This window comes from Jaculus jaculus, chromosome 12 (genome assembly GCF_020740685.1).
Source record: "Jaculus jaculus isolate mJacJac1 chromosome 12, mJacJac1.mat.Y.cur, whole genome shotgun sequence".
Taxonomy (NCBI): domain Eukaryota; kingdom Metazoa; phylum Chordata; class Mammalia; order Rodentia; family Dipodidae; genus Jaculus; species Jaculus jaculus.
Window position 1 is genome coordinate 24,192,225 of NC_059113.1, and position 27,179 is coordinate 24,219,403.

At 39.4% G+C, this 27,179-nt stretch overlaps 1 protein-coding gene and 1 pseudogene across 2 annotated transcripts in view; both read left to right on the forward strand.

Moving 5' to 3' along the window:
* Positions 1-27,179, forward strand: part of Hook3 (hook microtubule tethering protein 3) — a 103,298-nt gene that overhangs the window by 57,370 nt on the left and 18,749 nt on the right. The window contains exons 12-18 of one of the 2 annotated variants that reach the window (XM_045131223.1): positions 5,745-5,855; positions 6,688-6,775; positions 9,948-10,017; positions 16,801-16,941; positions 20,895-20,982; positions 24,431-24,436; positions 25,550-25,584. In XM_045131223.1, coding sequence (XP_044987158.1) covers positions 5,745-5,855; positions 6,688-6,775; positions 9,948-10,017; positions 16,801-16,941; positions 20,895-20,982; positions 24,431-24,436; positions 25,550-25,584 — 539 coding nt within the window. The remainder of the gene's footprint in view (positions 1-5,744; positions 5,856-6,687; positions 6,776-9,947; positions 10,018-16,800; positions 16,942-20,894; positions 20,983-24,430; positions 24,437-25,549; positions 25,585-27,179) is intronic. The other variant, XM_045131224.1, reaches the window with a different exon arrangement.
* LOC105944997 lies at positions 11,367-13,852 on the forward strand (annotated as a pseudogene).

A 27,179-nucleotide genomic window follows, 5' to 3' on the forward strand; every position in this document is an offset into this window, starting at 1 on the left:
TTTTCTACAATTTGATTTTGTCCCTTAATAGTATATGGGATTCATTCATGTTGCTAGGTATAACTTTATACTGTTTATTTTCATTGCTTTATAGTATCTTATTGTAACTATCTTAAATTTCCCTATTTCCCTATTAAAGGCCATATAGGACATTTCTGCTCTGGTATGTGTATGTGTTTGTATTTTTTAAAATAACACTATTGGGGCTGGGACATGGCTTTGTGGTTAAGGCATTTGCCTGCAAAGTCAGAGGACTCTGGCTCTATTCCCCAAGACCCACGTAAGCCAGATGTACAAGGGGGCACATGCGTCTGGACTTCATTTGCAGTGGCTGGAGGACCTGGCATGCCCATTCTCTCTTTCTGTCTATCTGCCTCCCTCCCTCTCTCTCTCTTTCTCTCTTTCTAATAAATAAATAAATAAAATATTTTTTTAAATATTGAAAATGTTCCTTTAAAAATAACAATATTGAATATCATTGATTTTATCTTATATTCCTGTGAGGCTTTGTAGCTTTATGCAATTCCCCAGGTTTCTCTAATATAGCTAGGTATTACCAGATTGCTTTCTCCAGTGCTTGGACTGCCCGCAGGTGGCTCACTTCTGCTTTACTGCATCACTATCATGTGGCATTGTCAAAGTGTTAACTTTTTAAATCTAGCATATAGTGTTTCACTATGGTATTTTCATGCCTGTGTGTCATTTTACTCTGTTCTCATCCATTTCACCTCTGCTGTTGTCCTCCCTTTACAGGCTGCAACCTTTTTGCTGGTCCCTTACCTCCTTGTAAACAGTCCTGCTTTCATGTCACATGTACTCCATTGCTCTATTTCCTCCCCCCCTTCTTCAGTATCTTTTCATTCCCTCCCATGGTCCCCTGACTACTCTCATGACCTACACACATGCACTCCCATACATATATAAATTTAAATTTAAAATCCATGTATCAGAGAACATCAGTGTCATTTGCCTTGCTAGATCATGATTTCAGTGTTATTTATAGCTGAACAAAATTGCATATTGCCACATTTTCTTTATCCATTCATCTGTTGATGGACATATAAACTGGTTCTATGTTTTAGCTATTGTGAATAATATAACAATAAATATGGATGTGCAGGTGTCTCTGCAGTGTGCTGACTTAGAGCACTTCAGGCATACGCCTACAGTGGCATATAGCTGGATTACATGGAAGTTCTGGTTTTTAGTGTTTGTAAAACCACCACACTGACTTCCAAGTGGCATCATCAGTGTACAGTCCCAGTAGCGGCATGTAAGGGCTCTTCTTGCCAGCACTTGTACTTTGTCTTCTTCCTCATTTTTTTGGCATGTGTATGAATGTGTGTGCATGTGGATGCATGTGTGTGCACTTGTATGTGGAAGCCAGAGGTTGATGTCAGGGGTCTCTCTTGAGCCCATGGCTCCCTGATTTGGGCTAGTCCAGCCAGGCACCTTGCCCCAGGGATCCCCTGTGTCTGCCCTTAGAGCACTGGGATTAGAGCAGGCCATCATGCCCACCCAAATTTTTATTAGTTCTGGGCATCCAAACTCTGGTCTTTACACTGAAGCAGCAAGCACTTTATCCACTGTGACTGTGATGAGATAAAAATTGCAGCTTCAATCATGCATGGTGGTGCACACCTTTAATCCTAGCACTCTGAAGGCCAACGTAGGAGGATCGCCATGAGTTCAAGGCCAACCTGGGCTACAGAGTGAGCTCCAGGTTAGCTTAGGCTAGCGTGAGACCCTACCTTGAATGAATGAATGAATAAATAAATATTTTTAAATCTCAGTTTTACTTTGTATGATGGCTAAAAATGAAAGTCTCTCAAATATTTAGTGGCAGTGGTTATTTCTTTTAATACTATATTCAGTTCATTCGTTCATTTATTGATTAGATAATTTTGTTTTTGTGTTTTATTTTTAGAGTTCTTTCTAGGTTGAAAAATATTAATCCCCTGTATGATGTGTAGTTGGTACTAACTGTTCACTTTGGTAATTATTTCCTTGGTATTACAGAAACTTTCCAATTTCTTATAATCCCATTTGTGTATGTTAAGAATTTACCCATTTCTTCCAAATTTTATAGTTTTTTGGAACATAAGTTTTCAAATCTTTTTATAATGATATCCTGGATTTCTTTAGTACTTTTGTATCTCCTCCCCCCCCCCCAATTCTTCAATGTTACTGATGTGGGATATTCTTATTTATTTAATTGAGGGAGAATGAATGAATGAACATTGATGCACCAGGGCCTTCCTCTGGTGCAAACAAACTCCAGACACATATGCTACTTTGTGCATCTGGCATATGAATATTGGGGAATCAAACCCAGGCCATCAGGCTTTGCAAGCAGCCACCTTTAACCACTGACCTATCTCTCCAGCCCTTCAATTTTTCTTTTGTATACTTTGGCTAGGTACTTCTCAGTCTTTTTATCTTTTGAAAACCCAACTTTCTGCTTTATTGATTCTATTTGATTCTATCTCCATTTCACATTTTAAATTTATAACTATTTACTTAAAAGAGAGAGAAAGGCAAAGACAGAGAATGGGCACACCAGGAACTCTAGCCACTGCAAATGAACCTCAGTCGTATGCCACCTTACATCTCAGGCTTAACATGGGTACTGGGGAATCAAACCTGGGGTCTTTGGCTTTGCTGGCAAGTGTCTTAACCATAAAGTCTCCTCTCCAGCCCCACTTCACGAATTTTTTTCAATTTATTTATTTGTATACATGTGTGTGTACACACACACATGCATGCCAAGGCTTCTTATCTCATCAATCACCAGATATTTGCAGCACTTTTTGTGTCTGTTTTACATGGGTGGCTTGGGAATTAACCACAGGCCAGCAAACTTTTTTTTTTTTTAATTTATTTATTTGAGAGTGACAGATAGAGAGAAAGAGGCAGAGAGAGAGAGAGAGAATGGGCGTGCCAGGGCCTCCAGCCACTGCAAACAAACTCCAGATGCGTGCACCCCCTTGTGCATCTGGCTAACGTGGGTCCTGGGGAATTGAGCCTTGAACCAGGGTCCTTAGGCTTCACAGGCAAGCGCTTAAGCATCTCTCCAGCCCATAGGCCAGCAAGCTTTAAGAACAAGTGCCTTTAACCACTAAGCAATCTTTCCGGCCCCCATTGATTTTACTGATTTCTGTCCTTATTATTTTTTGCCACTTACTTCCTTCATATTTGATTTTTTTGTTTTGTTTTGTTTTGTTTTGTTTTTCGAGATAGAGTTTCATTGTAGCCCAGGCTGACCTGGAATTCACTATGTAGTCTCAGGGTAGCCTTGAACTCATGGAAATCCTCCGTCTTCTGCCTCCCAAGTACTGGGATTAAAGGCATATGCCACCATGCCCATCTTGTTCTTATTCTTTTAAAGTAAGCACTTACAGCTAGGAAGTTTCCTCTTATTAATGTCCCAAAGCTTCTGATAAGTTATGTTTTCATTTCCATTTGATTCTAGGAACTTTTTCTGACTTGTTCATACTGCAACTGTGTCAAGTTCCATCACTGCTAATGTTTGCAGGTTCTTTTTTTTAAAAAGTAATATGAGCCAGGCATGGTGGCACACACCTTTAATCCCAGCACTGGGGAGGCAGAGGTAGGAGGATCAATGTGAGTTTGAGGTCACCTTGAATAGTGAATTCCAGGTCAGCCTGAGCTACAGTGAAACACTACCTTGAATAAATAAATAAATAAATAAAATGTAATAGATAGGGCTGGAGAGATGGCTTAGCAGTTAAGGCACTTGCCTGTGAAGCCTAAGGACCCTTGTTCAACTTTCCATGTCCCATGTAAGCCAGGCGCACAAGGTGACGCTAGTGTGCAAGGTTGCACATGCACACAACATGGAGCATATGTCTTGAGTTTGATTGCAGTAGCTGGAGGCCCTAGTGTGCCAATTTTCTCCCTCCCTCTCTCTCCCTCCCTCTCTCTCTCTTATACACACATAAAAAAGGCCAGTCTGTTGGGCTTGCCTCAAAAACTGTTTTTTAAGTAATAATAAAAGAAAGTAGTTTGCTTTTGCTTTGTTTTCTTTTTAAATTTTTTTAAATATATTTTATTTTTATTTTATTTATTTATTTGAATGAGTGAGAGAGAAGAGAGGCAGATAGAGAGAATGGGCGCACCAGGGCCTTCAGCCACCACAAATGAGCTCCAGACACATATGCCATCTTGTGCATCTGGCTTCATGGGTCCTGGGGAATTAATTGAACCTGGGTCCTTTGCCTTTGCAGGCAAGCTCCTTAACCACTAAGCCATTTCTCTAGCCCTCTTTTTAAATTTTTAAAATATTTATTTATTTGAGAGAGAAAGAAAGAGGCAAATAGAGAATGGTCACACTTGGGTCACAAACACTGCAGACGTACTCCAGTCGCATGCACCACCTTGTGCATCTGGCTTACGTGGGTCCTGGGGAATTGAGCCTGGGTCCTTTGGCTTTGCAGGCAAGCACCTTACCTGCTAAACTGTCTCTCCAACCCACTTTTCTTTTTTTTCTTTTTCTTTTTTTTTTTTTTTTTTCTGAGATAGGGTTCTATGTATCCCAAGTTGGCCATGAACTTGCTGATGATGTCCTTGAACTTCTTAAACACCTACCACCACATGGACTCCCAAGTTGTTGTTGTCAGCATATACCACCATGCCTAGTATTTTGTTGTCTGTTTGTTTTTATTTTATTTATTTATTTGAGAGAGGGAAAGAGGCAGAGAGAGAGAGAGAGAGAGAGAGAATAGGCATGCCAGGGCCTCTAGCCACTGTAAACAAACTCCAGATGCATGTGCTACCTTGTGCATCTGGCTTACGTGGGTCCTGGGGAATCGAACTGAGGTCCTTTGGCTTTGCAGGCAAACACCTTAACCACCAAGCCATCTTTCCAGCCCTGTTTGTTTTTAATGTGGTGCTCGATATCAAACCCAGGACTTTGTGCATACTAAACTAACTGAGCTATATCCCCAACTCTCTTTCTTCTTCTTCACATATTTGGTCTTCAGTATAACTTTGAGTAGAAACAGTAATACAGTAATAGTGGGAATGTTGTTGATTTGTTTCATAATATTTTAAATGTTTCACCAGTATATTTAAATGATTGCTCTAGGGCCTTGGAATGATGGTGCAGTGACTAAGAATGCTTGCCACTTAAGCAAGAGGACCTGAGACCACACAAGTTCAGTTACTTAGCACCCACTTAAAAAGCTGGGCTCAACTTCTCTAGCCTCCACATATGTATGTATAAGGCATACATATTTGCACACCTAATTTGGCTAGAATATATAGCTTGTGAGCCTCAGCGATTCTCTTTCTCCATCTTTCCAGCTCTGAGCTTTTAGGTGCATGCCATCATACCCAGCCTTTATTTTATAATAAGTCTGGCAGTCCAAATTCAGGTCCTCTTGCGTGCATGGCAGACACTTTTCCCACTGGAGTGTCATCTCCCCAAATGCCTAAGCACATTTGTGTACCAAGTTCTCTCTGATGTATTAAGTTGCTGTATTAGATATGTTTATTTGAGTATTTGATGGGATAGTGGATCATAGATTTATAGAAGAAAATTGTGATTTATATTTGGGGGTTTTGGTTTGGTTGGATTTTGAGGGGGGGAATTAATGCCAGAGATTATTCCCAGAACCTTGTACATGCTAATAAACACATGTACCATTGAGCTATATACTCAACTCCCTTAATAATAATTTCTAATATGTCAAATTATACAAATTAATATCTTTCTGTATCAGGTAGTAGAACTACAAAATAGATTATCTGAAGAATCAAAGAAAGCAGATAAATTAGATTTTGAATATAAGCGACTAAAAGAAAAAGTTGATGGTCTTCAAAAAGAAAAAGATGTGAGTATATGTATTGGGCATTTTGGTTTTCAAAAGTACTAGATTTAAGACATTGAATTTTAATTTACATTCCACTAAATTGCTTCTATGTACAAATAAAAAATCAGATGTTCTGTTTTTGAATCACATAAAATTCCAGAAGTAGATATAAAATAAAAGATATAGGGAATATTTTTACATCAATTCTGATTTTTTTATATCTATTTGTCTGTTTTATCATTGTTGCCTCTTTTGTATCACTGGACTCTTGACCTTGGTACTGCTTTTCTATTTTCTCTGGTTAATATAGAGTAGACTGCATTTTTTGTTCTGGGTGTTTGTGCTTTTCACAATTTATGAATATTTAGTGTTCATACATGCATCTTTGCTTAATTAAAACTTTGTTAAGAAATTATTTATTGTTAAAAATAGGCTCTGTGGGCTGGAGAATTGGCTTAACAGTTAAGACGCTTGCCTGTAAAGCCAAAGGACCCAGGTTCAGTTCCCCAGGACCCACATAAGCCAGATGCACAAGGTGGCACATACATCTGGAATTTGTTTGCAGCGACTGAAGGCCCTGGTGCACCCAGTCTCTCTGTCCCTCTCTGCCACTTTCTTTCTCAAATAAATAAATAAAAATTTAAAAAAAGATAGACTTGGTTTCTCATGTTAACTGTGGGCAGCATTTCACCTTGCAATAGTAGATGTGCAGCATGGTTAAAGTGGTGGGTTAGTCTCACTCTACTTCTTTGATGTAAATATATCCATGTTCATCGCTGTCATTTTACTTAGGTAGATAACAGTGGCTAATAAATTCGCAGAGCTGACCTTTCTTGTTTTTACATCCCTTCAGAGGTTAAGAACAGAAAGGGATTCTCTGAAAGAGACCATTGAAGAGCTTCGCTGTGTACAGGCTCAAGAAGGGCAGCTCACCACTCAAGGTAAAACTTCTTAACAACCCAGGTGGTTTATATCTGATTCCAATAAACAAATTAGGTTCACTCATTAAAGTGAGCAACTAGGTAGAAGTAATAAGTAGATGTAAATTTTTGAACTGCTACCAAGATTTTATGGCCAGCTGGCTATGTGTTGTGGGACCTGATTTATTTGCCACTTTTCAGCTCATTTTGTAAGCATTTTAGTTTTTGTTAAGATCAGAAACATTTATCAAGTCATTTCTCATTAGCCTGAAAACTTTTATCCTGAAAAGTCTCATGACTTCTTTAATAGTATATCATACAGGAGGGATCATCATTTGCTGTCTCCTACTCTCTGTTTTACCATCATACTAGAACACTGGAAGATTCATGATTTATAGAAGTTCAGGTTGTTCGGTCCCACACAAATACCTAGGTCTTGACTTTTCAGTCACCTGAAACAGGAATTTTTCTGTCCTATAATTACAGCCTCCATTTTCTACTCCTTATTAAAACCCATTGTAGCAGACAGATAGAGGTTCACTGAGATGAACTTCCAGACCAGGCACAGTTATGGAGGAGGAGATATTGATTGAAGCTTACAAATCCAGGGGCAGTTCCATAATGATAAAAGAAGCTGTTCTGCTTTCACAGGTCCAAGCAGAGACAGAGAGATTAAGAGAGAAAGAGAGAAGCCAAAAGACAAAAACTACACAGCTCAGCACACTTCAGGAACTCCAGCTAGGCACACTTTGCATAACTTTAGATTGAAATATGAAACGCACCACCACACCTTAAGATCTGCCCAGTGACACTACCTCCAGCCAGGTGGCTGCAGATGCAAACTACAAGCTAATAAAACACTGAATATACTGGGGGCCATCTATTCAGACCACCACAGCCATTGCCATTTTTGTCAGATGAAGACTCTGCTCATTTCCTTCATGTTGCCTGACTCCCACCAGTTGTCTCTGTCAACCAGTTCTTTGGCTTTGCTTCCCAAATAGCAAAGCTGTATATGAACTCCTGTGACCTTATTCTCACCACCACTCGAACTGTTTCCAAACCTGGATTGGCATACCCTGATGCAGAAGTCAGAAGTTCTTTCTCTATTCCAGATGACCAGTGCTAGCTCAAAAAATAAATATTAATAAAACAATAAATAAATAAGGTACCTTTTGTTCGTGCAGTTAGGCATTTCTTTCACTTATTCTCATCAAATCAACATTGAATTTTTCCAAAAATTTAAGAATCTAATTGGAACCCTAACCCATTTTTTTCTCAGTTCCTTTATTATCAAGAAATGACTGGCCATCAGATGTAAACCTTCACATTTGTTTCTTTGTTACCTAAAAACCTGCATGCTTTTTAATCTTCTTTATGCAGTTCTTCTCTACAAATAGACTCTAATAAATGAAGGCATTGTTTCCAATAGTGAAAAAGAGGCAAATTAGGAAGTACAGGATTGGCATTTGAGTTCACCAGTGAGCTATAGAGTCATTAAAGATTGAGAAATGGGGCTGGAGAGATGGCTTAGCAATTAAGGTGCTTGTCTGCAAAGTCAAAGGACCCAGATTCAACCCAGGACCCACATAAGCTAGATACACAAGGTGGCACATGCGTCTGGAGTTCATTTGCAGCAGCTGGAGGCCCTGACATGCCTATTCTCTATCTGCCTCTCTCTCTCTCTCTCTCTCTCTCTCTCTCTCTCAGATAAATAAATAAAAATTTTAAAAAGACAGTGAAAGTTGATACCAGTAATAGATGACCCTGTTAATGTAATTTGCTATGTAATCTTACCCTTAAAAATGGGGCCCAGTTGGGTGTGGTGGTGCACGCCTTTAATCTTAGCACTCGGGAGGCAGAGGTAGGAGAATCACTGAGTTTGAGGCCATCCTGGGACAATAAAGTGAGTTCCAGGTCAGCCTGGGCTAGAGTGAGATCTACCTTGAAAAGGAAAATGAAGGCTCAGCAGTTAAGAGAAAGTACCTCCTGTGCAAGCATGAGGGCCTGAGAGAGTGTTCAGTTGGATTCTTAGGACCACATAAACACAAGTAGGCATGACCACACAGGGCTGTAAGCCCCATCCTGTGGGAAGCAGAGACCTAAGAGTTGCCAGATTCCTAGGGGTAAGAAAAATAAACAAACAAGCAAAAAAAAAAGCTCTAGAGACTGGCTCAAGTAAGAATGAATAGATGAAATCACCATGCAAACAAATACATGGAGTGATATATAGGCTCATATATATACCACATGCACAGAATAAAAATAGAAAAATAAGGGCTAGAAGATGGCTTAGTGGTTAAGGCACGTGCCTGTGAAGCCTAAGGACCCAAGTTTGATTCTCCAGGCCCCACATAAGCTGGATGCACATGGTGACACATGCATCTGGAGTTTTTTTGCAGTGGCTGGAGGCTCCAGTGTGCCCATTCGCACACTCTCTCCTCTCTGCTTCTAATAAATAGATGAAAATAAAATCTTTTTTTTTTTAGTTTTTAAAAAATTTAAAAAATAACAAAATAATTCTGCAAGGTTATTGTGACCTGGTCTTAACTTGAAAAAAAAAAAAAAGAAAGGTGATTTTTGCTTAACAAGGCCCTGATTCCAACTCTAATTCAGTAGAAAAAGAAGCAAGAATTTTCCTTTCTTTCTTTCTTTCTTTTTTTTTTTTTTTTTTTTTTGTGGTTTAACAAGGTAGGGTTTCACTCTAGCCCAGAATGACCTGAGAATTCACTATGTAGTCTCAGGGTGGCCTCGAACTCATGATGATCCTCCTACCTCTGCCTCCTGAGTGCTGGGATTAAAGGCATGCACCACCACATCTGGCTCAAGAATTTTCACTTTTAAAATTCAGGTTCAGGCTGGAGAGATGGCTTAGCAGTTAAGTGCTTGCCTGTGAAGCCTAAGGACCCCAGTTCGAGGCTCGGTTCCTCAGGTCCCACGTTAGCCAGATGCACAAGGGGGCACACGCGTCTGGAGTTCGTTTGCAGTGGCTGGAAGCCCTGGCTCGCCCATTCTCTCTCTCTCCCTCTATCTGTCTTTCTCTCTGTGTCTGTCGCTCTCAAATAAATAAATAAATAATGATCAAAAAAAAATTTCATGTTCATGGTAGAATTTTCTATAGAAACTGCAGCTCTTTCATAAAGCAGGTAGTTGTGTTTCTATTAATTCTGTGTTCGTATCTGCATATTTGCAGGATTAATGCCTCTGGGAAGTCAGGAATCTTCAGATAGCCTGGCCGCAGAGATTATTACTCCTGAAATCAGGTAAGGTAAGGTAAGGTAAGAAGAGTGGTGGGGGTGGTCATCCCCCTGCGGTATGAGAGCCAGCCAGCTTTTACTAACTACTGACTTCCTTTTTTTTGTTTTTGTTTTTTTTTTCTTTTTCAAGATAGGGTCTCACTTTAGCCCAGGCTGACCTAGAATTCACTATGTAATCTCAGGATGGCCTCAAACTCATAGTGATCCTCCTACCTCTGCCTCCCAGGTGCTGGGATTAAAGGCATGCACCACCACTCCTGGCTTAACTACTGACTTTCAATTTGAACACAGGAGAAGCATTTTTTTCAGTTGGCCCAGCAGGGAGCTCATTTTCTTCTCACATCAATAGGAAACTCATATATCCTTTTCTTGGATAATCTCAACAGATATTAAGCCTCAAAACAAGGGTTATACTTAGCTGTCAGCCTACAACATAATTACAAAAATTTATCTACTAAGCATCTGGAAGGATCTGAGAAAGAGAGTACTCTGTAGTAAGAGGTGATCTCTGCACATCTCTACTCTTCCCTGAATTTCCTTACCTCTTTATTCAGCCATAGCAGTTAAGAAATGCCATTCCTTTCAGTACACACTGTACATGAATGAAAAATAAGGGTGGGGATATATCAAGTAAAGGAGAATGATTATTCCAAGCATTGCTTTCACCTTTTCTGGACATATTGTCCATATGTTTGTTTTTGTTTTTGTTTTGTGTTTTTGAGATGAGATCTTATTACATATCCCAAACTGGCCTCAAACTTAGAGAAATCCTCCTACCTCAGCTTTCCGAGTAATGGGATTATAGGCATGAGCTTCCATACCTTACATTTACCCTTTTCAAAACTGGAATTGGGGGCTGGAGAGATGGCTTAGTGGTGAAGGTGCTTGCCTGCAAAGCCTAAGGACTCATGTTCAACTCTGCAGGTCCCACATAAGCCAGACACGCAAGTGACGTAAGTGCATAAGGTGGCATACATGTCTACAGTTCAGTTACAGTGGCTGGAGGCCCTGCTACACCAATTTTCTCTCACTTTTATCTCACATAAAAAAGCCAGGAGTACGGGGAAGCAGTGGCTGCCATTTCAGGGAGCTTGCCCACTCTGTCGCAAAAGCGGATCCGAGCTGCTGAAACAGCAGGGGCTCCTTGAATCCCATTGTTTCTTTTAGATTCACCTGGGCCTTGACACCCTAGAAGCCCGATACTTGGGTTGGGCAGTACCTCGGCCTGGGCCTAGGGGTTTATCAGTAGCGGTGGCAGCAGCACAAGCAGCAGCTGCTGCAGAAGCAGACTTCACCAAGCCGAGCACAGGTGCTCAAAAACCCGCAGAGGTGTTAAGAGAAAATGGCAGACGATAATGCTTGAGGCCCCTTACAAGAAGACTTGCCTAACGATATTTCACCTCTACTCCCATGAATTCACCTTTGATTCCAGTGTGAACCATCAATCATAAGGATGAGAACAAGTTGAGCAGCGCTAACGGCCATGAAGAGCATAGCAAGAAAATACTTTGCATTTAAAATTTAGAACTTCTTACATAGAAGAGGTCAAATCCAGTTATAGCAAAACATCTTTACAGGAGAGGCCATATAACCAAAAAGTCTAAAGGCCCAGCCCAGTGGACCATTTACTTCAATGATGTTCAGTACAAAATTCCACTGCCACTAAAGACTCTGGAAAGTCCCCTTTAAGTTGTAACAAGATTTGACTATTAGAATGGATTTTGATAACCATTTCTTTAGTTGTCAAATGTTTATTGAAGCTGGAATTTGTTGTAGAGAAGTATACTATAGTTTCTTGCACCCTTAATCTTTTGCATGGGCTTTTATCACGGAAGAATGTATTTAATGAGTATCTTAGTATTCTGTCTTTTTACCTGACTGGGGTTGCCTTCAGATGTAGGAGGGGACTTGTTTGCAAATAGTCTAGCAAGACTTTAAGAGGAAATAGGCTTCCATCTTTGAGCAGAGCAACAGCTTTCTTTGTTCTTTTTGTTGTTGTTTGTTTTGTTTTGTTTTTGTTTTTGTTTTTGTTTTTAGGGATGGAATTCTTATCCCTTGATTTGAATTAATTATAAATACAACTTCTGGTGTTAGCTACCTCACAGAATTCTGTAGTTTGAAAGATAGTATCAGGTTTTTGAGAAAAGAAAGTTAGAGTGTTAACTGTTGCCAGTCTGAGCTTTGGCATTACTTTGACTTTATTAAATAATGAGTGTAGCCTAATTTTCTGTCATGTGCTACCTAGCATATATTTCTGACAGTCAGGTGGATTATCTTGAAATTTTACACAAAGTTTCTGCCTCCTTGGAAAGCTCTACATCTCCTTGTGATTGGAGTGTGGGTTTCAAGATCCCAGAAGGAGAAAAAAGAGCAAGAGCAGAAGTTGTAGTCATGAGCAAAAGAGAAGCAAAAGTAAGGAACAGAAGCAAAGTAGAGATAGAGAAAGAAAAAAGAGTAAAAGCTGTGAACAGAAAAAAGGAGAAGCAAAGAAAGGAGATGAAGTCGCTCACAAAGTCGAGATCGCAGATTCCTACTCTGGATCAAAATTTAACAGTGCCATCCGAGGGTTACCTCATAGCCTCAAACTAAGCAGACGACATTCCCGAAGCAAAAGTCCATTCAGAGAAGACAAGAGCCCTGTGAGAGAACCTATTGATAAATCTGACTCCTGAAGAAAGAGATGCAAGGACAGTTTTCTGTATGCAGCTGGCCACAAGAATTCAACCAAGGGATTTGGAAGAGTTTTTCTCTGCTGTAGGAAAGGTTCGAGACGTCAGGATGATTTCTGACAGAAATTCAAGACATTCCAAAAGGATTGCCTATGTGGAGTTTGTTGATGTCAGCTCAGTGCCTCTAGCAATAGGATTAACTGGCCAACGAGTTTTAGGAGTGCCAATCATAGCACAAGCATCACAGGCAGAAAAAAATAGAGCTGCAGCAATAGCAAACAATTTACAAAAAGGAAGTGCTGAACCTATGAAGCTTTATGTGGGCTCATTGCACTTTAATATAACTGAAGATATGCTTCAGGATATCTTTGAGCCTTTTGGGAGGATTGAAAGTATCCAACTCATGATGGATAGTGAAACAGGTCGATCTAAGGGATATGGATTTATTACATTTTCTGACTCAGAATGTGCCAAAAATGCTTTGGAACAACTTAATGGGTTTGAACTGGCTGGGAGACCCATGAAAGCTGGTCATGTTACTGAACATACCAATGCATCTAGTGCTAGTTCATTTTTGGACAGTGATGAACTGGAAAGGACTGGAATTGACTTGGGAACAACTGGTCGCCTCCAGTTAATGGCAAGACTTGCAGAGGGAACTGGTTTGCAGATTCCACCAGCAGCACAACAAGCTTTGCAGATGAGTGGCTCCTTGGCATTTGGTGCTGTGGCAGATTTGCAAACACAATTTTCCCAACAGACTGAAGCTTCAGCCTTAGCTGCAGCTGCCTCTGTTCAACCACTTGCAACTCAGTGTTTCCAACTTTCTAACATGTTTAATCCTCAAACAGAAGAAGAAGTTGGGTGGGATACAGAATTTAAGGATGATGTAATTGAAGACTGTAATAAACACGGAGGCCTTATTCATATTTATGTTGACAAAAATTCAGCTCAGGGCAATATGTATGTGAAGTTCCCATCAATTACTGCAGCTATTGCTGCTGTCAATGCATTGCATAGCAGGTGGTTTGCTGGTAAAATGATTACAGCAGCATATGTACCTCTTCCAACCTACCACAACCTCTTTCCTGATTCTATGACAGCAACACAACTTCTAGTTCCAAGTAGACGATGAAGAAAGACACAGTCCTATATGTACATAGCTTTTTTTTCCTTGAGAATTCATCTTGAGTTATCTTTATTTAGATAATAAAGAGACAAGAGTCTATTGTCACTTGTATACAATTCCTGTTACCTTGAAAAATAAAAATGTTAACAGGAATGCAAGTGTGCTCATTCTCCCTAACTAGCAGTTCCCAGTGTATGCAAATCTGTTCTCTTGTTGTGCCTTTAAATGTTCATGTAAATAATTACATTTAAGGATATATAGGAATAGCTCTAGGTGAACAAATGTGCTTTCTGTGTAAAGGCAGGCAGGTATGTAATGTTTTTAATGTTCAGAAGCTTAATTTTTTACACAAATTTCATTTCATGATGTTATTTGGCTCATGGTTTTACAGAGGTTTCTCAAATACACAGAAGTATATGGAAATTCTAGGCAGCTAAAAGGGCTGTTTGGCATCTCACCTTGCATTCTGGTCATTTGGCAACAAAGGGAGATTTTAAAATTATATTTCTTGATGGTAACTTTTCAATTAACGTATCTGTAAAAGTTTCTTTATAAATACTGTGCTCTTGTGTGTCTTAAGATTCCAAACAAAATGATCGCTGCATTTCCTGAAGATGTTAGTAACAGTAAGGTGAGTGGAGCAGTCTGGGCAAGAACTAGAAAATGCAGAAATAAGATTTGTCTGGTTGCATATAATCTGCTCTTTTTAAGCTCTGTGAGCTCTGAAATATATTTTTGGGTTACTTCAGTGTGTTTGACAAGACAGCTTGATATTTCTTTCAAACAAATGACTTTCATATTGCAACAATCTTTGTAAGAACCACTCAAATAAAACTCTCTTTAAAAGGCCAAAAAAAAAAAAAAAAGCCAATCTGTTGGGCTTGCCTCAGAAAAAGGTGGTGGTGGGGGGCTAGAGGGATGACTTAGCAGTTAAGGTGTTTGCCTACAAAGCCAAAGGACCCAGGTTCAGTTCCCCAGGACCCACGTTAGCCAGATGTACTAGGGGGCTCACATGTGTGGAGTTTGTTTGCAGTGGCTAGAGGCTCTGGCATGCCCATTCTCTTTCTCTCTGTCTCTCTCTGTCTCCCTCCCCCTTTCTATGACAAATAAAGAAAGAAATAAAAATAAAATATTTGAAAAAAAACATGGAATTGGCCTTGATTCTTCAGAACATCTTTGAGAGAGTAGTAAATGAAATTATGTATATGTAAAAGTTTTATAAGCTATAAAAGTTAAAAAAGTATTCAAATCTCATTGAAAAGATAGCTCAATGGATAAGGCCCTTGCCTGAAAAGCCTAACAACTCAGGTTCAGTTCACCAGTACCCATGTAAATCCTGATGTACAAAGTTGACACATGTATCTGGACTTTGTATGCAGCTGATAGAGGCCGTGGTGCACCCATTCTCTCTCTCCCTCCCTTCCCTTCTCCTCCCTTCTCTCTCTCTCTCCATACACACACACACACACACATAGTTTGCAAATAAATAAGAATTAAATTAAGAAAAAGACCAAGAATAAAGAATCAACAAGTATGGCAACTCGGTATATGACAAATATGTATTCCATGTCAGAAGAGCTCTGAAAAAGGAAATTACAAGTGCTGATGCAAACTTTACAACATATATTATAGACATTGGGTTAATATTTTATATTTTCATTGATGTTTGGGTATTGAAGAAAAGAGAAGCCTCATTTGGTAAGAGATTATATCTATCTGAAAATATGCCTATTAAAAAATTTACTTTAGGAGAATTAATGTTAAGGAACTAGCCAAGGATATACGCAGAGATATATCTTTTATAAAACTGATCATTGTTAAAATTTGCAAGCTTAGCCAGGTTTGGTGACACACACTTTAATCCCAAAAGTTAGGGAGCAGAGGTAGGAGGATCACTGTGAGTTTGAGGCCACCCTGAGACTAGATAGTGAATTCCAGGTCAGCCTGGGCTAGAGAGAGACCCTACCTCGAAAAACCAAAAAAAAAAAAAAAAAAAAAAGTTGTTTCAGCCAGGCATGGTGGCACATGCTTTTAATCATAGCATTCAGGAGGCAGAGGTAGGAGGATCCATGTGAGTTTCAGGCCACCCTGAGAGACTATATAGGGAATTCCATGTCAGCCTGAGCTAGAGAGACTCCCTACCTCAAAAAAAAAAAAAAAAAAAAAACAAGGGCTGGAGAGATGACTTAGCAGTTAGGGCACATTCCTGCCAAGCCTATGGACCCAGGTTCGATTCTCCAGGTCCCACATAAGCCAGCTGCTCATAGTGGTACATGCGTCTCGAGTTCGTTTGCGGTGGCTAGAAGCCCTGGCTTGCCCATTCTCTCCCTCCCTCTCCCCCTCTCTCTCTCTCTCTCTCCCTCTCTCCCTCTCTCTCTCTCTCTCTCCCCCTCCCTCCCTCCCTCTCTAATAAATAAAAAATATTTTTGTAAAGTTTTTTTTAATATTCTTTATTTTTATTTATTTGAGAGATATACAGAGAGAATGGTACACCAGGGCCTCTAGCTACTGTAAATGAACAGGTACATGTGCCATCTTGCGCATCTGGCTTTACATTAGTTTTGGGCATATGAACCTTGGCCCTTTGGTTTTGCGTGCAAGCACCTTAACCATTAAGCCATCTCTCTAGCCCTGAAATTTTCTTTGTTATGATATGGAAACAATTAAGACCTGAAAGATAATGTCTTCACTGTTATAATGGAGCTAAATTCATTACAGGCACTTTGTTTTTCATTTGTATTCTATATACTTAAACTAAACTGTATATGACTGGATTTTGATACATATATTTATATATAAAATAATAAGCTTTTGCCAGGTGTGGTGGCACACGCCTTTAATCCTAGCACTCGGGAGGCAGAGGTAGGAGGATTGTCGGTAGTTCAAGGCCACCCTGAGACTCAATAGTAAATTCCAGGTCAGCATGGGCTACAGCGAAACCCTATCTCAAAAAATCAAAAATAATAATAAGCTTTTGTTTTTCTCTTTCAGGGAAAAACTTATTCGTCTTCAGCATGAAAACAGGATGTTAAAACTTAACCAAGAGGGTTCAGACAATGAAAAAATTGCCTTACTGCAGAGCCTTCTAGACGACGCAAATCTACGCAAGAATGAACTAGAGACAGAGAACAGGTAGAGTACAGAGAGATGACAGTGTCCAGCCACAACTTCTCTTTGCTTTGATTTTGATTCTGTTAAACAGGCTTAAATTTTATTTTAGGTTATTTTATTTTGGCAAGGTGATCATGTGCTGACATATTTCTTTTAAGAGTATTTTAATCTGTCTCTCCATTTTTTGGATCTGCTTATCATAAACAAAGTATAATAGCAACTATGCTCTTGCTTTCTTCAAGTAAAAACCATCCCAGAGCTCTACCGTTTAACCTTTGTCATTATAGATTAACAGCAGTGGATTAAAAACAATGTAGGCATTTGTCCTCATTCTCATAATTCAGTCATGATAAAGTTAGTAGTGCTCCCTTTCACAGGTGTCTGAACTTGGGGTCAGCTGGTGTGAAGTTGAACTGACAAAGTACTTTTTCCCTAATGTATTACTTAATTATGACCCTAAAATGAAATCAGTTCTACTGTGAGTAATTCAGTTCTTTGGGGGATTTAACAATATAAATTTAACAAAATCTCTTTTCTGTTTATAAGTTTTTAATGTATTGTTTTATAAAGTGTTTTCTTTATTCTTACCACTTTGATATGCTGTGGGAAGCGTTGCTTTATTCTTTTTTTTTTTTTCTTCAAGAAGCTGACACTTTTTACTAGTAGTTTCACAGTTTGCCTGTGATATTCTTTATGCTTATTTGATGTGGCATTTCCCAGATAAAAGTCAATCTACGGATTAATTGTTATAACAGGTTTACATATCTTCCCCCTTCTTGTTGTAACAATAACACCGAGAAAAATGGAGGAAATGAAAGGTTATTGAAGACATTAACTGTACAGTCCCTGTGATGGAAATATCTTGAGTTACCTCACTGATCCTTTGCCTCTGGACTGTATTTTGCCCATTTTCATTATGGCAGCTTTCTCATACATCAAATTTTATACCAGTAATAAGAACACCCACAACTTGGATAATGTTTGAGATTGTTTCTCCTAGACTTTTTAACTATAGGCAGTTGTACTCACACTGTAGCCATGTATCTAGCTGACTGGTTATCTCTTTTTACTTTTTTTTAGGTTTTCTTTTTTTAATGATTTATTTGAGAGAGAGAGAAACAGACAGACAGAGAGAATGGGTGCAACAGGGCCTCCAGCCACTGCAAATGAACTCCAGATGCATGCTCCACCTGTGCCTCTGGCTTACATGGGTCCTGGGGAATCAAACCTGGGTGCTTTAGCTTTGCAGGCAAGCACCTTAACCACTAAGCCATCCCTCCAGCCCTCTTTTTACTTCCTATTGCTATAGTTATTAAAACATTCTAATTGTAAAAGGCAGTGGGTTTCACTGTGGCATTTTCACACTTGCATATATCGTTCTCACTGCCTCCTTTTCCCTGTTTCGACCATGCTGCCCTCACTACTGCCCTGTGCCCTCTTCCCAGTTCCTAACAGCAGTTCCTCCTCCAGTTCAGGGTTTTTGGGGTTTGCTTTATTGGTTTTCATTTGTTTGTTTTGAGGTACAGTCTTATGCCCCAGGCTGACACGAATCCACTATCTTAGTCTCAAGCTGGCCTCAAATTCAAGGCAATCCTCCTGCCTCAGCCTCCGGAGTGCCGGGATTAAAGACATGTACCACTACTCCCAGCTTCAGGAATTTGTTTTGTTTTGTTTTGTTTTGTTTTAAGGCAAACCCAACCCAGACTGGCCTTTTTGTTGTTATTTTATATGAGAGATCAAGGTGAGAAAGACAGAGTGAGAGAGAATTTTTGGCGCACCAGAGCCTCCAGCCACTGCAGTCAAACTCCAGACTGTTGTGTACATGTGGAACCTTGCACGCTGGTGTCACTTTGTACATCTGGCTTACATGGGACCTGGCAAGTCAAACATGAGTCCTTAAGTTTTGCAGGCAAGCACTAAGCCATCTCTCCAGTTCTTTAGGGGTTTTTTAATTAATACATACAAAAAACATAGAAAACTTTTTTTTCTATGACTAGCTTGTCTTATTTACCATGATACTTTCTAGTTCCGTCTTGCAAATAAAAGCATTTTCTTCTTCTTTTTTAAATATTATATCTTTTTATTTGTGAGAGAGAAAAAATGAGCATGCCAGGGCCTATAGCCACTTCAAATGAACTCCAGATGCATGTGCCACCATGTACATCTGGCTTACATGGATAATGGCGAATCACATCTGGATCTTTAGGCTTCTTAGGCAAATACCTTAATCACTAAGCCATCTCTCCATCCCTATTCTTCTTTAATACTTTATTTTTATTTATTTATTTATTTGCAAGAGAAAGAATGTGTGTGCCAGGGCCTCCAGCTGCTGCAAACTCCAATGCATGTACCACCTTGTACATCTGGTTTATGTGGGTCCTGGGGAATCAAACCTGGGTCCTTTGGCTTCACAGGCAAGTGCCTTAACCACTTAGCCATGATGTCTCCAGCCATCATTCTTTATGGTTGAGTAAAATGTGTATGTGTACAGGGTTCTCCTTATGATGAATTGATGGTAACTAGGCTGGTTCTGTTATTTCACTGTTGTGAATAGTGCTTTGATAATCGTGGGTATGCATTTATCTGTTTTATGCCAACTGGAATGTCCTTGGGTATGTACCCAAGAGCGGTAGAGCAGGATCTTATGATTTGTCTATTTTAGTGTTTTCAGGAACCTCTATACTGATATGATAGTGGCTTTGTTAATTTTCATTACTCCCAAATGTTTCTTTTCTCTACATCCATGCCAGCATTGGTTTTATTTGGGACCTTGGGTTTTTGTTTTTTGTTTTGTTTGTTTGTTTAAATTTATTTTATTTATATGAGAGAGAGTTGCAGGCAGAGAGGAAATGGGCACACCAGGGGCCTCAGCCACTGCGAATGAACTCCAGGAGCATGTGCCATTATGTGCATCTAGCTTACATGGGTCCTGGGGAATTGAATCTGGCTCCTTTGGTTTTGCAGGCTTAACTGCTAAGCCATCCTTCCAGCCCTTGTTTGTTTTTGATAATAACTATTCTGTCTGAGGTGAGGTAAAATCTCATGGTTTCAAATTGTTTATCTGACAGCTAAAGATAGTAAGCATTTTTTAAAATATTTATTTAAGAGACAGAGAGAGGGCTGGAGAGATGGCGTAGTAGTTAAGCGCTTGCCTGTGAAGCCTAAGGACCCTGGTTTGAGGCTCGGTTCCCCAGGTCCCACGTTAGCCAGATGCACAAGGGGGCGCATGCATCTGGAGTTCGTTTGCAGAGGCTGGAAGCCCTGGCGCGCCCATTCTTTCTCTCTCCCTCTACCTGTCTTTCTCTCTGTGTCTGTCGCTCTCAAATAAATAAATAAAAAATTTAAAAAAAAAAAGAGAGACAGAGAGAATGAATTGGTACACCAGGGCCTCCTGCCTTTGCAACAAACTCCAGACACATGCACCACTTTGTGCACCTGGCTTTACATGGGTACTGTGGAATCAAACCCAGGCAGTTAGGCTTTGCAGGCAAGTGCCTTGAACTGCCGAGCCATCTCTCCAGCCCAGCAGACATGTTTTAAATATGCTCATTGGCCATCTGTACTTGTTTTTATGTGCACAGTATGCATGTTTATATGCATGCTCATATGCAGGTAGGGCTAACATGAGTGTTCAGGTGCATGTAGAAGCCAAAGGTCAACATTAGGTATCTTCCTTCATCACCCTCCACCTTATTTTTTGAGATAAGGCCTCTCTTATTAAACCCAGAGCTCACTCAATTTGACTATACAAGCTAGCCAGCAAACACCTAAAGTCTTCTGTTCCCACCTCCTCAGCATTTTACATGGGAGGCCAAGGTAGGAGATGGCAGCCCAGTGTGCTACTGCGGTATATGTGACTACTGTAATGATAGGCTTGAGTTTGCCCGTGGTGCTTTCTATGTAATCACTGTGACAACCCCAAGGAAGGGGCTTAAGTAAATCTTGTACATGGAAGATTAATGTTTGTTTTGTAGGCTGGTGAATCAAAGACTTCTTGAAGTTCAGTCACAAGTTGAGGAACTGCAGAAATCTTTGCAAGATCAAGGCTCCAGAGCTGAAGATGTAAGTTTCAGTATCTTCATACCATGGTCCAAAGGTCTCAAATTTAAAAAGCTGTAACTGATGTTTTTTATGATCACGATTAAAATTCCTTACTGTTATACTAGCTATACAACAGAAGCAGTCTTGCCTTTTAGTAGCATTCCTTATTAAAAGGCACACATGGGGCTGGAGAGATGGCTGTGTGGTTAAGGTACTTGCCTACAAAGCCTAATGACCCAGGTTCGATTCCCCAGTACCCACATAAAGCCAGATACACAAGGTGGCACATCCATCCAGAGTTCATTTGCAGTGGCTAGAAGCCCTGGTGCACCTATTCTGTCTATTTGTCTCTTCTATTTCTCTGTTTGCAAATAATTTTTTAAAAACATTTTAAAGGTACAGATGGTATTATAGACTTTTTCCAATTGATTCTGCTAGGAATTAGAAGTTCATTTGTAGCTATGAGGTGTAGTTACCAAGAATTACAGGCAAGTACCTTAACCAGTGAGCCATCTCTCCAGCCTAGACGCTTTGTATTTTAAATGTGTTAAACTCAAAATGCTAAGTGAAGGGTTTTCCCTTTCTGGCAAAAACAAAGAAGAAGAAGAATTTGTTCAAGTAGAAAACTTTAAGTAAACTTGATATATAAGTAAATAGTGGAGCTGGGGAGATGACTTAGTGGTTAAAGTCACTTGTTCATGGCACCTAATAGCCTAGGTTCAATTTCCCAGTACCTACATACAGCCAGATGCACAAAGTGGTGTATATGCTTGGAGTTCATTTGCAGTGGCAAGAGGCCCAGGCAGGCACACCCATGTATTTCTCTCTCTCTCCCCCCCCTCTCTCTCTCCCTCTTTCTCCCCCCTCGCTCTCCCTCTCTCTCTCTTTCTCTCTCTCTCTCTCTCTCTCTCTCTCTCTCTCTCTCTCTCTCTCTCTCTCTCTCTCTCTGTGTGTGTGTGTGTGTGTGTGTGTGTGTGTGTGTGTTATTCTCTTTCTCTCTCTAACAAAATGAAATGAAAAGAAAGTCAATAATGCGTCCTGGTGCAGTGGCTCAAGTCTTTAATCCCAGAGCTCAGGATGCAGGTAGGATAATTGCATGAGTTTAAAGCCAGCCTAGGCTATAATGAGTTCCAGATCAGCCTAGACTAGAATAAGGCCCTGCCTCAGGGGGCAGGGGGGAATGTCATCCCTAGCATCCTATCATGTGTTTCTTCATCCAGACTGACTTTGAGTCTGTCACAGCTGCCACTTACAGTCACGTGTTCCTGCTGGACTCTAGCTGCTGTGTTGGATATAGGACAGCGGCTTCCTCCATGTGCCAGCCTCACCCCCCCCCCCCCAGTGCTCAGGTAGCACAGTGTAGTCAGTCTTTGGCAAAAATATGAAAAAGCTGTAATTGGCAAGTCCTTTACATTTAGTGAGCAGCACACAATAAAACTAAGATACACACAAAAAAATGTTTTCAAGTGATATAAAAAAAGGCAAAAAAAAAAAATGTTACTATGATCTTTACATCAGCCAGGTGTCTTGTTTTCCCTACTGCTAGTGTTTAATTTCAGTCATTTGAGCATAAACATTCTGAACTGTTTCATTGAAGTCACTTAGGGGATCTCCTTCAGAACTATAGCTCCAGGCTTATTAATATAGGAGAGAATTAAGTTACTTGCAAAGCCTGAGGATACTAAATATAAGAGTTCATGAGGGTCCTAATTTTGTAAGTTTCTCCACACACCCATCTAGTTTATATTTGCAGCATGCCCTTCTTTCTGTTTTATGATTTTAGGATTATCCCTTAGTTCATGAATAGTCATTTTAGATTCCCAGATTGATTCCCAATTCCTTCCATTGTTATTAGTACTTAGCAGCCTTATACTTTTATTAAAATGAAACTAGTGTGAAATGTGTTTTGGTTTTTTTGAAGCAGGTCTCACTATAGCCCAGGCTGACCTAAACTCACTCTATAGCCCAGGCTAGCCTTGAATACAAGGTGATTCACCTACCTTAGCCTCCCAAGTGCTAGGGTTAAAGGCATATACCACCATACCTGGCTCATTTTTTACTTTGTATTTCCTTCTTATATTTATTAATGTCATCTTTTAATATTAATGGTAAATCACAAAGAATTGAAGCAAAAACTGCCATTAGTATACTGAAATAATAAAGCTGCATTAGGAGTGTCTTAGAGATAAACCAAAGTGTAGCATTTCTTAATTTATGGATACCACTCAGTCTCCTTAACTAAGGTAAAGGGTCTCAGAAACTTTGAGGAGATTTTGATTTGTTTTGATAAAGAGGGGAAGGGGTTTTTACATAGTAGGTAAGTATGGTGAGTGATTCAACCAAATGTTAGTACTTACTGATGGCCATCGCACTTACTTCTCTCCCAACATTGAGTGTGTGTGAGAGAGGAGAAAGACTTAATGCCTGTATGTTTGCAGATATGCACACTGTGCGCATAGAGATCAAAGTAGAATTTTGGGTACTTTCCTCTGTCTGTCTTCCATGTGTTTCCTTGCAACAGAGTCTTTTCTTCAACCTACAGTTGGTTTTTTTTGTCATAAGCCCCAGATATTCTCCACTCTCTACCCCCTGTATGACTGGGATTACAGACATGTGTGGCTATGCCCATCTTTGTAAAGGGGTGCTGGGTAATTGAACACTGGAAGTCTCAGGCCCTCATGTTTAAGTGGCAGGCACACTCTCCTTGCCTCAAGGAGTTTATTCTTAGAAAGTACTTTGCCATAGTCTAGTTGAATATCCTGTGACAAATCTGATTCAATATGATATATAGCATTGCATTAAGAGTGTGTACTTCAAAACCTTATCAAATACTGTTTGCATGTGATACTTTTCCCAGATGATAATAAGATGTCTAGCCTTAAACTAAGCAGAACTTTCTGTGAGCTCTGTGTAGACAAGATTTGAGTAGAAATTTTTTGTTTTTGAAGCTTCTAGGTACCTTAGAGAATAAAATAATGCAGTTCAGAGTTCTTTTTTTCCTCATCAGATTTATGACATTTTTCTCTTAACTTTTCTTCTCACTAACCTAGAGTGTTACATCTCAGGAGTATGTAATATATAGAGCAACCTCCAGATGGAATTCACCCCCTCTGAAGATCATATAATTGCTGCCTTTTTCTGTTCTCAAAAAGTCTATTCTTGTAACCTTAAGTCAGAGTAGGATGGTTTGCACATTTTTATTATTACTTTATGTCATTTGTTTTTAGCATGGAAGCAGAAAAGCATTGTTATATCCAGTCATATGGATAATTTGAGCTAGCCACAGTGTATAAAACTCCAGAGAACAAGACAGGATGAGGCGACCATAGAAGAAAGAAAATTGTACATTTCTGAAAAATGCATATCTTTTACTTCTGTTCATGAATTACTAAATCATTCTTCTCTTGGCTGCTGTGTTTGCTTCATACTAATATGTCCTCTCTGTCTCTTGGCATGGTTTCTGCTCAAGGCTATTGTAAGTATGGCTTCCCATTCATTTCCATATACTTAGAATAGTCATTGACACTGAAAATAAGACAATTATGTACAAAATGAATATACTAATATGACTTGCCTTATAAGTATATGCTGTTTGTAATTAAGATGAGGGTGTTGAAGTCAAATGATAGAACAGCCCCTACCACCCTCATCTCAATACTCTGCCTCTTATATTTAGTTCATTTCTATAATTTATTGTGATGCAAGTTTCCTCTTGCAGTCTAGCCTACTTCTGCCACACATTTTGATAGTCTTCATTTGGAGAACCTCTGAGGCTATGGCTAGGGGGCAGTACATAGATGGGGTCGTGAAGGCTGGGTTTAGTTTTCAGTCTACGACTTGAAAGCTATGAAATATTCATCAACTTCAGCTGCCTTGGTTGTACAATGGGGCTGTTATTGTGCTGTGAGATTCACATAGGCTGTTGTGTATGGTATGCTTCACTGAAGTATCTGGCATAGTAACCTCTATTTTTAATTATTTTATTATATGATACTGAAGAGTTAAAAATAATTTTGCTAAGAGCTAATCAAAACACAATGCTGAATGGATAATGGAGTTTCAAAGGGGAAAGTGGGGCGAGGGAGAGCATTACCGTGGGATATTGTTTACAATCATGGAAGCTGTTAATTAAAAAAAATTTTAAACACAATGCTGAGAATTTTTTAAACATTTGCATTTTACTTGGCACAAATAATTAAATGTTAATAATTTAACAATAATTAAAAATTAAGGTGCCCTGGTGTGATGGCATACACCTTTAATCCCAGCACTTGAGAGGCAGAGGTAGGAGAATTGCAGTGAGTTCAAGGCCACCCTGAGTCCTATTTCCATATTGAGTCCAGCAAAATTGGCTCTCTCCCTATAAGTGGTTTTTATTTCATTTCTTTGTCTCTGAGTAGAGTGTATCCAATTTCTGGGTGTCACTTATTGGCTGCTCTCTCCATTTATTAAAGAGAAAAAAACAAACTGAAGAATATTGTGTTTTGAGCTCTTTGATTAATTACAGAGGGCTCATTCAAAGTAACTTAACTTTTCAAAATTATTTCATCAGAATGTTAAATAATCTAATTTTTGTTTTCCATTTCAGTCAGTTCTTCTCAAAAAGAAGCTTGAAGAACATCTGTAAGTAGAAAGCCTATTAAATCCGTATAGAACAGAAGTCTTTGTGTTGTGGGATTAAAGAGGACACAGGGACTATGCAGTGCTATAAATGGTCCTTGAAGTGATAAGAAATGCTCATGCATGTTAATAGCATCGACAAGACCACTTCCAAGCAATATCTTCATATCAAATCAGTAACCATAAGGTGTACATCATGGCTGGCTCAGATATGTAATCCTAGTACTCGAGAAGCTGAGAGCCGAGCATAGTGGCACACACCTTTAATCTCAATACTCTGGGGGCAGAAGTAGGAGGATTGCTGTAAGTTTAGGGCCAGACTGGCACTATAGAGTGAGTTCCAGGTCAGCCTAGGCTGGAGTTAGGCCCTATATTAAAAAAAAGAGAGAGAGAGAAAGAGAGGCTGAGACAGGAGAATTGTTGTGTCAAGCCAGCCTTGGCTACAGTGAAACCCATTCTCAAAAAAATACATAAAATGTGACTATATTAGAACTGTTTTCTCAGATGGTACTTGGCGGCTTCATATCTGTACCTGTATCTGTAGTCACAGCTAAGAGTTTGAGATAGTTAATCAAGAATCATAGTAGTTTTCTGTGCTTGCCTGTGAAGCCTAAGGACCCCGGTTCGAGACTCGATTCCCCAGGACCCACGTTAGCCAGATGCACAAGGGGGCACACGCATCTGGAGTTCGTTTGCAGTGGCTGGAGGCCCTGGCGCCCGTGCTCTCCCTCCCTCCCTCTCTCTCTTTCTCTCTATTATTCTCAAGTAAATAAATAAATAAAATAAACAAAAAAAATTTTAAAAAAGGAAAGACTCATAGTTGTTTTCTAAGAAAGGCCAGACATAACCTCAGGCTTTACAAGTCCTGGACTTGGTCCCAGCCACTCCGCTGTGCAGTTGCAGCTTGAATGCGGAACACTTAACTTAATTTTATGACTGTGCTGCAGTGAAACTTCATGTGCCACGACAGACCCACCAGCTGCAGCGTGCCAACTACAAATTCCTTTTTCACTTAAAATTTTAAAGTATAAACCTTGACAGTAGCATATTTTTAGTATTTGCTTGAAATAAAACATCTAAGTAGGACTTTGTTTGCTTACAGTGGCGTGTCCATTTTATCTATATCTCCCTCCTTCTTTCAAATAAATAAATAAAATAGTTTTTAAAAATCTAAGTAGGACTTTTTAATCTAAAAGATGAAAATTTAAAATATTAACTTTAATGTACCATTAAAATATCTTCATGTTTAGTTGAAGTTGGCCATTTAGGAATATTTCATGATTTTTATCATACCCAGTAATAATCGTAACCCATCTTAACACTATCTAGCAAAATTACTTGCAGACATTCAATGTAAGGTGGCCATAATTGATAGCCCATTGGAATACTAAATATCACTCTATGTCAAACTAACATCCACAGTACCAAAGAGATAAGTTTGATTCTATTATCTGAAAGTTAAATTTGTACTACCAAGTTTATTGTATTTTAAGTTTTTTTTCTTTCTTTTTTTCTTTTTCATGCTCATTTGATTTGTAGCAGGTCTAGTAATACAGAGAATTTTTTTTAAATCCTTTCTGATCGTGGGGGAATGTGTG